Consider the following 10,277-nt stretch of genomic DNA (forward strand, 5'->3'; position numbering starts at 1 on the left):
GGGGTTGGGCATGTATTGGAGAAATACATTTGCCTTATTCTGGGTATGTTCCCAGAAAGGCTGAATGCCCGTCCTCTCCTCGTATTCCTGTTGCATCGGTTGGTTCCCGCTTGTATAGTCCTAAGGAAATTGGGATCTGCTCTGAATCTTCTCGATGGGGGGGAAGCAAGATGGCGTCCTCTCTGATCCAACTGATCATTTTATTTTTTGTTATCTCTTTGTACAGGATGTCCCCTCCGGCCAATCCGGAACTGGAGAAGATGGCTTCTTTGTGCCACCCACCAAGGGCAGCAGCCCGGCCCAGGTAAGACATTAGCGGTGCCCGCAGGTAGTACCGCTGTCCCTGTGCGGCACCCGGGAGCGACGCGTCTCCCCCCACAATGAACGGAGAGAGATTCAGCAGCTTCTAGCCGCTGACCTCTCCTCCGATCACAGGACCCGGAAGCGATGTGTATTACATCACTTCCTGTGTCAGTGTACACAGTCTCCGGGTCTTAGAGCCAGGAGATGAAGCTGGCAGATCTTTGCTTGCTCAGCTTCTATGGGGTCCCTAGGGGACATTAGGGGTCTGAAAGACCAGTGATGTCTCCATAAAGAGGACCTGTCGCACCCTATCTGCTATTACATAGGGGGCTTGTTAGCCCAATATGTGATAGCTATAGGGTTAGGGTAAAAAAAAAAAAAGTGTTTAAAAATCTAAAAAAATTAAAGTAACATAGAAAAACAAAAAAAAAATGTAAGTCCCCGCCCCCCACATACATGCGAAAACGACAATTGCGCTACACATGTTACACATCGCCGCGAACGTCGCAGCGAGAGCAATCATTGTAGGCTCATCAATCACTGTTGGCACTAAACTGATGAGCGTTAAAACGCTTTTAAAGTGTTCCCTTCGGGAGATTTTGGGTATTAACGTTTTTTGCGGCTCCACGGGCGCACGCAATTTTAAGGCTTGACATGTTCGGTGTCTATTTACCCGACGTGACCCCCCCTGGATTTTATATTTTACCCAAAAATTGGGTGTTCTGTTTCTGTGCACAAAATTTCAATTTAGTTTATTTTTCCCTAAAAATACCGGTTTGATAAACATTTGCGCAAAAAAACGTGCGACATAAAAAAATTGCAACTAGCATTTTCCGCGGTCTCCGCTTTCAGAACATAGATCATTGTTTGGGGGGTCTGAAGCTGTTTTCTAGCCAAAGATTTATATTTTATCATTTGTGCGCAAATAGTACGAAAATGCCCCGGACGGCAAGTGGTTAATCTGCGTATTAATTTAATATTTGTCCTGGAATGGCGCAAGCTTTCTTATGACAATAACGCGGTTCGGCGTTACATTTTCTCCTCATCCAGTCCGGGTTTTGGGTCATAAGTCTGCGCTGTGATGGATTGTGAAGAGATCAGAGAAGGATCAGTTGGCTGAGGCAGAAAATGTCGCATTTCATGTTGTGACTGACTCTGTTGTTGTCTATTACAGATGTGGTGTAACAACTCCCAGCTTTCCGTGGATCACATCTTGGCTGGTTCGTTTGAAACGGCGATGCGGGTGAGTTCAGGATACCGAAAGGGTACAATGGCAAGTCGGTTACTAGCCAGGAAGGGGCACATGGGAGGAGGAGAGGGCTTTCATTGCAAGGGCAGGGAACGGCTCATTTGGTAAATAGTAGGGATGCACCGATACGCGTATTTTGGTCCCGAGTACCGATCTTTTTTTCCCGGTACTCGCCGATACCAATTACCGAGTACCGGAAGTCCCATTCAGGAAGCCAGGTGGCGTGTAATGATTCGCCACCCGGCTTCCCGATTAACAAGAAAGCCGTCCCATGCTTCTCATCACTATGTGACGAGAAAGCATGGAGCCGGCTTGATGGCCAATCGTGGAAGCCGTGTAACGACACGGCGTCCTGATTGGCCGGGCTCCATGCTCCCTGGTCATGAGATGACCAGGGAGCATGAAGCCGGCCAATCAGGAAGCCGCGTCATTACACCGTGCCCGGCTTCCTGATTGGCCAGCTTCCTGACCAATCAGGAAGCCGGGCAGCATGTCATTACACGTTGCCCGGCTTCCTGATTGGCTGGGAAGACGGCTCCATACCCTCTCATCACAAGTGACGAGAGAGCATGGAGCCGGCTTCCCGGCCAATCAGGAAACCGGGCAGCATGTAATGACCTGCTGGCCCGGCTTCCTGATAGAGGAATTATCGGGCTAGGCATCGGAGCAACTGACTGGTTGAGGTCCTCCTTGGCTATTTACTAGGGATGCACCGCTACCGATACTAGTATCGATATCGGTGCCGATACCGAGTATTTGGGCGAGTACTCATACTCACCCAAATACTCGGTATCGGCACTGATGTCGATACTAGTAGCAGTAGCGGTGCATCCCTAGTAAATAGCCAAGGAGGACCTCAACTAGTCAGTTGCCAACCAGCCAGGTAGGGGGTCAGTCATTACAAGGGCTCAAAATTCCCCAGCAGTCAGAGCTGCCGGCCTTCAAAGGGGGTCTTATGAGACCTCTTCTATTGGTAATCTGGGAACCCCTGCCATTTAATTCAGGAGCGGGATTCTCAAACACACCCCCACCCCTGTGCAGTGTTCTTGTTTCCTTTCCCATACCCAAGCCTAGTGTCTGTAATAGGAAATGTCTCTCAGCCGCCAGTTTCATACTGACCTTGAAGAATTGGTAATACCGGTGTAGCGCTCACCCCCCGAAGGAGCCGCCAGAATAACCCGGGTAACGCTAATTGGTCTAGAGGTTTTGGTCTTCAGCTGCCCCATTTGCATTCAACCGCCCTCCTACAGTGCCCACAAAGCTGATATCCAAGAAGTATAATGCTGAAGAATTGTTTTTAAGCATCTTCACACTGGGCAGAGAGGGTATAGGGGTCCTAGACATCCTGAATAGTACAAACATAGTTCCGAGCACCTCCATGTTCCGAGCACCTCCAGCAGCCATCGGCTTCCCTGGTTCTCCTCCTCTGACAACCGCAAAGGCCTCCTCCAGGCTTGAGGCTTAGTGAAACACTTCCCGCACTCAAGCTTTCCCACCGTCAGGCCCAGCCCGGGGGCAGGCTGGACAACACTCCGACCTGGACTAATCCATGGCTGGAGCCCGACTAGAGCTGAGCACATGGTTATCCCCTCCAGTATATATGTACTTACCCAGCATGCAACTCTGAGATCCAGTGCTTGGCTGGTGAACTACACACACACACTCATTGGCTGTCCCACACCGCAGCAGAGACGCACTCCACCCAGGGGGGTACAATCAATGCCAGAATACCTAAAATTAACCAGATAAATGCCAATTATAATCTAGCTAGGCTGACTACAGCCCCGGCAACCACTAAATGTCTAGTAGCCCCCTCACAGGAGGTGATGGGGGGGCTACACTGGAACCAAAGAAAGAAGTTCCACAGACCTGGATCTGTATGTACCCCCCTAGTGACCCCATGAGGTGTTCTTTTGGTTCTGGTTGCAGGGGATTATAAAGATATCAGGCTAAGTATTATTTGGGCGAGCCTTTTGGTTTTAGAGATGCGTTTGCTGGGTTACATTCCCTGACTGGTTTTATTTCCCTTTTTATTAAAGAGCCGAGCTCCTCGTTACATTTGCAGATATAAGCCGCACGTCTATATATAAAAGTGTGGAGGATTTTGTCACTTGTGAGTAACTTTTCTGTCCTCTCAGCTCCTCCATGATCAGGTGGGAGTGGTGAACTTCGGTCCATACAAGCAACATTTCCTGCATACCTTTTCCCGGGGACGCAGCACCTATCAGGCTCTGCCGGGGCTTCCCGCCATGTACGGCTACCCACAGCGCAACTGGTAAGTGATTTCTATACATGTCCCCCCCGCGCAGTGTTCGTTTCCTGCTTGGAAAGATACATAGGCTTACATTGCTGACCCGTATCTGAAAATGGCCGTCAGACTGATCCCAGATGGGTTCTGCACTTGCATGCTCTGCAAGCTTGCGCCTGGAGTCGCCTCTAGTCAGGCTTGCACCTAGAATCAGGCTTGCGCCTGGAGTCAGGCTTGCGCCTAGAGTCGCCTGGAGTCAGGCTTGCGCCTAGAGTCGCCTGGAGTCAGGCTTGCGCCTAGAGTCGCCTGGAGTCAGGCTTGCGCCTAGAGTCGCCTGGAGTCAGGCTTGCGCCTAGAGTCGCCTGGAGTCAGGCTTGCGCCTAGAGTCGCCTGGAGTCAGGCTTGCGCCTAGAGTCGCCTGGAGTCAGGCTTGCGCCTAGAGTCGCCTGGAGTCAGGCTTGCGCCTAGAGTCGCCTGGAGTCAGGCTTGCGCCTAGAGTCGCCTGGAGTCAGGCTTGCGCCTAGAGTCGCCTGGAGTCAGGCTTGCGCCTAGAGTCGCCTGGAGTCAGGCTTGCGCCTAGAGTCGCCTGGAGTCAGGCTTGCGCCTAGAGTCGCCTGGAGTCAGGCTTGCGCCTAGAGTCGCCTGGAGTCAGGCTTGCGCCTAGAGTCGCCTGGAGTCAGGCTTGCGCCTAGAGTCGCCTGGAGTCAGGCTTGCGCCTAGAGTCGCCTGGAGTCAGGCTTGCGCCTAGAGTCGCCTGGAGTCAGGCTTGCGCCTAGAGTCGCCTGGAGTCAGGCTTGCGCCTAGAGTCGCCTGGAGTCAGGCTTGCGCCTAGAGTCGCCTGGAGTCAGGCTTGCGCCTAGAGTCGCCTGGAGTCAGGCTTGCGCCTAGAGTCGCCTGGAGTCAGGCTTGCGCCTAGAGTCGCCTGGAGTCAGGCTTGCGCCTAGAGTCGCCTGGAGTCAGGCTTGCGCCTAGAGTCGCCTGGAGTCAGGCTTGCGCCTAGAGTCGCCTGGAGTCAGGCTTGCGCCTAGAGTCGCCTGGAGTCAGGCTTGCGCCTAGAGTCGCCTGGAGTCAGGCTTGCGCCTAGAGTCGCCTGGAGTCAGGCTTGCGCCTAGAGTCGCCTGGAGTCAGGCTTGCGCCTAGAGTCAGGCTTGCGCCTAGAGTCAGGCTTGCGCCTAGAGTCGCCTGGAGTCAGGCTTGCGCCTAGTGAACCCGCAGTGATTGTTCCCGGGACAGTAATGCTGAGTACAATCAGGATCAGCATGACGGCCAGCAGTTTCGGGAGGGGAGGTTGCCAACAGCAGCCTATGTATTACCCTAAGCTGCGGGTCACCTCAAAGTCAGCTGACTGGTCAGATCTGTATCCCACCTTCCATGTCTTGATAGGAAGGACGCCGGATTGAAGAACGGGCTTCCCGCGGTGGGCCTGAAGCTCAGCGATCTCATCCAGCGGCTGCAGCTGTGCTACCAGCTCACCACGTCCGGCAAGTTTGAAGAAGCGGTGGAGAAGTTCCGGCTGATTCTGCTCAGCGTTCCCCTTCTGGTGGTGGACAACAAGCAGGAGATCTCCGAGGTGAGGGCTGCGTACCTCGAGGCGTTCATTACCTTACCGCCCGCCAGGCAATGTGACAACCGGAGGGAAGAAGCTTCATTCTGATCTTTCCTTCCAGGCTCAGCAGCTGATCACCATTTGCAGGGAATATATTGTGGGGCTCGCCATGGAAATCGATAGAAAGAAACTTCCGAAGGACACCCTGGAGCAGCAAAAGAGGATCTGTGAGGTGAGGCGGGAAAGGGGGCAGAGCAAACGGGAACTCCGCATGTTTCACTTATATAGTTTAAAGGGAGCTTGCCCTTTAAAAGTTGGCAACGCCGGAGACGTTACATGGGCTTCCCTGTCATGTGATCATCACTTCCTGTCACGGTGATCATGTGATCGGGAGCCCACCCCACCAGCTCCCATTCATAAACAGTGACCGAGGGCATTCGTTATCAAGGCAGTCACTGTGCTCCCGGCTGCCGAGTGAGCACACTCCCAGCACAGACAAGGGACGCCAGCTGTATACATACATGTGGCAGATTACATGGGCTTCCCTCATGTCATCATGGTGATCGGGAGCCCACCCCACCAGCCCCCAATCATAGACCATGACCGAGAGCGTTCAGTGACAGGACAGTCGGCGTGCTGCGGCTGCCGAGTGGGCACAATCCCACCACAAAGAAGGGACGCCAGCTTTTTGCATACGTGTGGCAGCTTACATGGGCTTCCCTCTCATGTCGTCATGGTGATCACGTGATCGGGAGCCCACCCCACCAGCTCCCAGTCATAAACCGTGACCAAGAGCGTTCAGTGACTGGACAATCAGCGGGTTGCGAATGCCGAGTGGGCACAATCCCACCACAAACAAGGGACGCCGGCTGTATGCATACATGTGGCAGCTCACCAGTAATGCCCACCGCCGTGCCGCCACATACATGCGTACGGCCAGTGTTAAAGCCCAACTTCAGACTCGGAACAGCATCCTCCACTAACACACAACCCCCCCCCTCCCAACAACGCGTTTTAGGCCCGGTCACGTGATGTAAAAAGTCGTATTTCTCAGGCAGTGGGCCTGGTCCTAGAACGGCACCGCTCACTAACATTGTCTCTGTTCCCTGCAGCATTCTCCTGTGAGTCCGGGGTGGCCTGACGCTCCCCCAGGGGGCGGGTTCCTGACCCCCCGGTCACACAGGAAGTTGGTTGAATGACACCGGGTGTCATTCAGCTTGGTTGCAGATTGGTGCAGGGGAACTTGAACCTCCTGGTACCACACTCGGGGGCTTTAATGCTATCAGACACTTTGGGAGGCATGTGCTGTCGACCCTGGGGTGTGTGGTGGGGGGGGGGTTCTGTAGTCCACAAAGATAGCTGAGAACAGTGTAACTTTCAAAGGTGTCTCTATCAGACCCAAAGTGAGCGAATAATAGAAGTTCTTTGTCTCATTGTTAGTTGCCGTGACCTGGTCTGTTCCTCCCTGCAGATGGCGGCCTACTTCACGCACTCCAACCTGCAGCCCGTCCACATGATCCTGGTGCTCAGGACGGCCGTCAACCTCTTCTTCAAGCTCAAGAACTTCAAAACGGCCGCGGTGTTCGCCAGGCGGCTGCTGGAACTGGGGCCCAAACCCGAAGTGGCACAGCAGGTGAGAGCATTGGGCCTGACCGGTACCTTCCAACTTTCCGAAATGATCGTCCCAAATAGGAGAAACACCCGTAACGGAGGCAGTGCTGTCGATCCAGAAAGCAGTGGGCGGGGCTAGGTGCTGATTGACAAGCCACAGGCCTTGTGAATCAGCAGTGACGATGCCGATAGCCCCGCCCCCTGCAAAATCTTCTCACCCCATTGTAGTGTAAGCAGGCCCAGCAGAAAGCAGTGGGCGGGACTAGTACTGATTGACAAGCCACACGCCTTGTGAATAGGCAGTGACGATGCAGATAGCCCCGCCCCCTCAACATCTTCTCACCCCATTGTAGTGTAAGCAGGCCCAGCAGAAAGCAGTGGGCGGGACTAGTGCTGATTGTCAAGCTACAGGCCTTGCGAATCAGCAGTGACAATGCCGATAGCCCCGCCCCCTCAACATCTTCTCACCCCATTGTAGTGTAAGCAGGCACAGCCTACAGGAGAGTGACAACTCTGCTGTGAATTCAGGAGCAGCGCAGCACTGTTGTCACCCCATTACAGGAAGCTGCATTAGGTGAACAGGTATTTGTGGGACATTGCAGGGGGGCTAAGAACTGTGAATGTGGATGTGATTGCAGTTACGTCCTGCAGCACATATTTGTAATGGGGGGTCATGGCTGTAATGTAAACCGTCAGCACGGAACCGGCCCTGTGGTTACTGGACCTGTATGACGTTACTTTGTTCCAGGATATGATGAAGGGCAGACATTAATGCTGTGATATTTAGCATGGGGCCGGCATTGCTGTGCTGTCCCCATAGCCCGGTCGCAGTGACACATGCTAAGACAGGAAGGGGCTTGCTGCCTGCCGTGGTCATAACCCGCCGGGACCAGTATGGAAGCCACTTGCCGAATCCTCGTCCATTGCATGCTTGCAGTACACGGGGCCGGGGTTATGGTACTGCAATGGCCACCTATAGTAGTGGCATGGGGGCTTAGTCCGAATGCATACAACTCCTATATGATATCCTCGCTGCGATTGGTGTGTTCTGTGTAAGGAGGAGGAGGGGCTTAATTTCAGATTCCCACAGAAATCACAAAGCAGATTGTTAATCTCATTTGCATTAAAGAGAAGCTGCGCCTAAGAAAAGCTCCAGTCACCAGTATTGCCCGTGCGCTCCATGTTGCTGATCTTTTCCCCGTTACTGGCTTGTCCTGCCAGTGTAAGAGCCGTGCCGCCCAATCAGCATAGCTTGTAATGCGCTGTGGCTCTGTACGGAGGCGGCCATCTTGGTAGAGGCGGAGCTTTGCTTCCCTGTGTCCGAGCCTCCAGCAAGGAGAACAGTAATGAGGGTCAGCAAATCTCGCACCAGTTCTCCTGAGACTAGGTATACGTCAGATATACAGGACTGGAGTGCCTAGGCACACGCACTCCGCCTACACAGGCGAAAGAGCATTTTTGCGCCCCCACCCCACACTTTTTTAATTTAATTTTTTACATTTTTATTTGATTCTCTTTCACTTTTTTATTTGTTATATATTTCTAATAATTACTTTTTTTCATCATATTATCTTTTATTTTTTACATATTTTTTTACTTATTTTTTTCATGTTTATTTTATAAAAAAAAAATTATATACATTTTTATTTGTATTTTTATTTCATTTTTTTTTTTCACTTAACTTTATTGCTATCACACAGGAGCTAGCTCACAAGAGCCCATGTGTGATTTAGCATTTGGAGGGTGACATGTTCTCTTTATTGACCCTGTCACCCTCCAATACAAGAGTTCTAGCACAGCGCTGTGCCGGAATTCCTGTGTCAGCTGAGAGGAAGAGCGCAGCACAGCTCTCCCCTCTCGCTGTGTACTCGACCTGGCGTGCAAGGTAGCCGGCGACGGGGGGCGGGAACATACCTGCTGCTCCTCTGCTCAGAGAGGCGGCTCTGATCACACCTGTCAGCGCTCCCTCTCGCTCTCCTCCTGGTCGCTCTGAAGCTGCAGCGGCCGGCAGGAGAGAGAGGGCACGCTGACAGGTGTGATCAGAGCTGCCGCCGCGGCCAATCGCGTTATTATGAGTTCGGTTTGTGATGAGACCTTTGGCAGGGATGTAGTCCTCCTTTAAGTGAGCGTCTTCTCATTGGCAGGGATGTAGTCCTCCTTTAAGTGAGCGTCTTCTCATCGGCAGGGATGTAGTCCTCCTTTAAGTGAGCGCCTTCTCATCGGCAGGGATGTAGTCCTCCTTTAAGTGAGCGTCTTCTCATTTTCTCCCCCATCCCTCCTGCAGACCCGTAAGATCCTGGCAGCATGCGAGAAGAACCTCACGGACACGTACCAGCTCAACTACGACATGCACAACCCCTTCGACATCTGCGCCGCCTCGTACAAGCCCATCTACCGGGGGAAGCCGGTGGAGAAATGCCCCCTCAGCGGCGCCTGCTACAGCCCGGAGTACAAAGGACAGATTTGCAGAGTCAGCACGGTAAGTGAACGGGCGCCGGCTTTTATCACCCCGTGACTTCCTTTCTGTCAGCCAGACGGTCCCTGGAAGGAAGTTGGGTTTCTTGCCAATACCTGCCGGGACCCATGTGGTGGGCGGAGTCCATCGCTGCCACTTATGTCTTTGGGGCTGCTTTCATTGGTGGGGGGCCACCGGCGTTCCTGGCTCTGTTCCCATCCACTTTGAGGGTTTTCTCAGCATTGCACTTTTCACCATAGAATTCCAATCTTCAGGAACGTTCAGCAATCCACGGCTTACCATGCTATTGGTTTGTGCTCAGCGCCCTTTGCTGTGACGATGGGAGAAAGCCCTAATTGTACTATCCCTGAATAAGACGCACAAGGCTCGAATTCACAAAGCTGAGGCCCCGGGATATGTGTACCGCTTATCAAAAAAGTGACCGCTATTTTCAGCCGAGTCCAATCGGATGTGGAAATGAGTCACATGACTAAATTAGAGACCCCTATCCTGGTGTTAAAGCTTTGTGGGTTTGAGCCTATAATGTTCGATTTCAGCACTGTGCATGTTCAGGGTGAGGCTTCCCAGATAAGGACAAGTTCCCTAAACTGACACTTAACTGTCCCACCCACAATGCATTGCTCAGAGACACCACGCCCACCTTTAGGGGGGGTATTAGAGAGAGAAATGGGGTATCTCAATCCGGTGGCGGCCAGCGCTCAGAATATGGACGGGGGGCCCTCAATGTCCTAGCATACAACGCAGGAGCATCAGTGGCCACTTCTCCTGCATTATACATGATAGGGGAGCATTATACACAAGAGCAGCCGCTTAGTGGGACCAGTCATCAGCACTAGCACTTGCC

At 52.7% G+C, this 10,277-nt stretch overlaps 1 protein-coding gene across 1 annotated transcript in view; it reads left to right on the forward strand.

Moving 5' to 3' along the window:
* COPA (coatomer protein complex subunit alpha) overlaps nucleotides 1–10,277 on the forward strand; it is a 55,900-nt gene that overhangs the window by 38,170 nt on the left and 7,453 nt on the right. Inside the window, exons 26-33 of the mRNA XM_018572932.1 lie at nucleotides 227–304; nucleotides 1,478–1,546; nucleotides 3,691–3,827; nucleotides 5,184–5,370; nucleotides 5,468–5,578; nucleotides 6,818–6,979; nucleotides 9,242–9,468; nucleotides 9,868–9,986. Coding sequence (XP_018428434.1) covers nucleotides 227–304; nucleotides 1,478–1,546; nucleotides 3,691–3,827; nucleotides 5,184–5,370; nucleotides 5,468–5,578; nucleotides 6,818–6,979; nucleotides 9,242–9,468; nucleotides 9,868–9,986 — 1,090 coding nt within the window. The remainder of the gene's footprint in view (nucleotides 1–226; nucleotides 305–1,477; nucleotides 1,547–3,690; nucleotides 3,828–5,183; nucleotides 5,371–5,467; nucleotides 5,579–6,817; nucleotides 6,980–9,241; nucleotides 9,469–9,867; nucleotides 9,987–10,277) is intronic.

Source organism: Nanorana parkeri, unplaced genomic scaffold (assembly GCF_000935625.1).
Source record: "Nanorana parkeri isolate BGI_ZX_2015 unplaced genomic scaffold, ASM93562v1 scaffold2178, whole genome shotgun sequence".
NCBI classification, from domain to species: Eukaryota; Metazoa; Chordata; class Amphibia; order Anura; family Dicroglossidae; genus Nanorana; species Nanorana parkeri.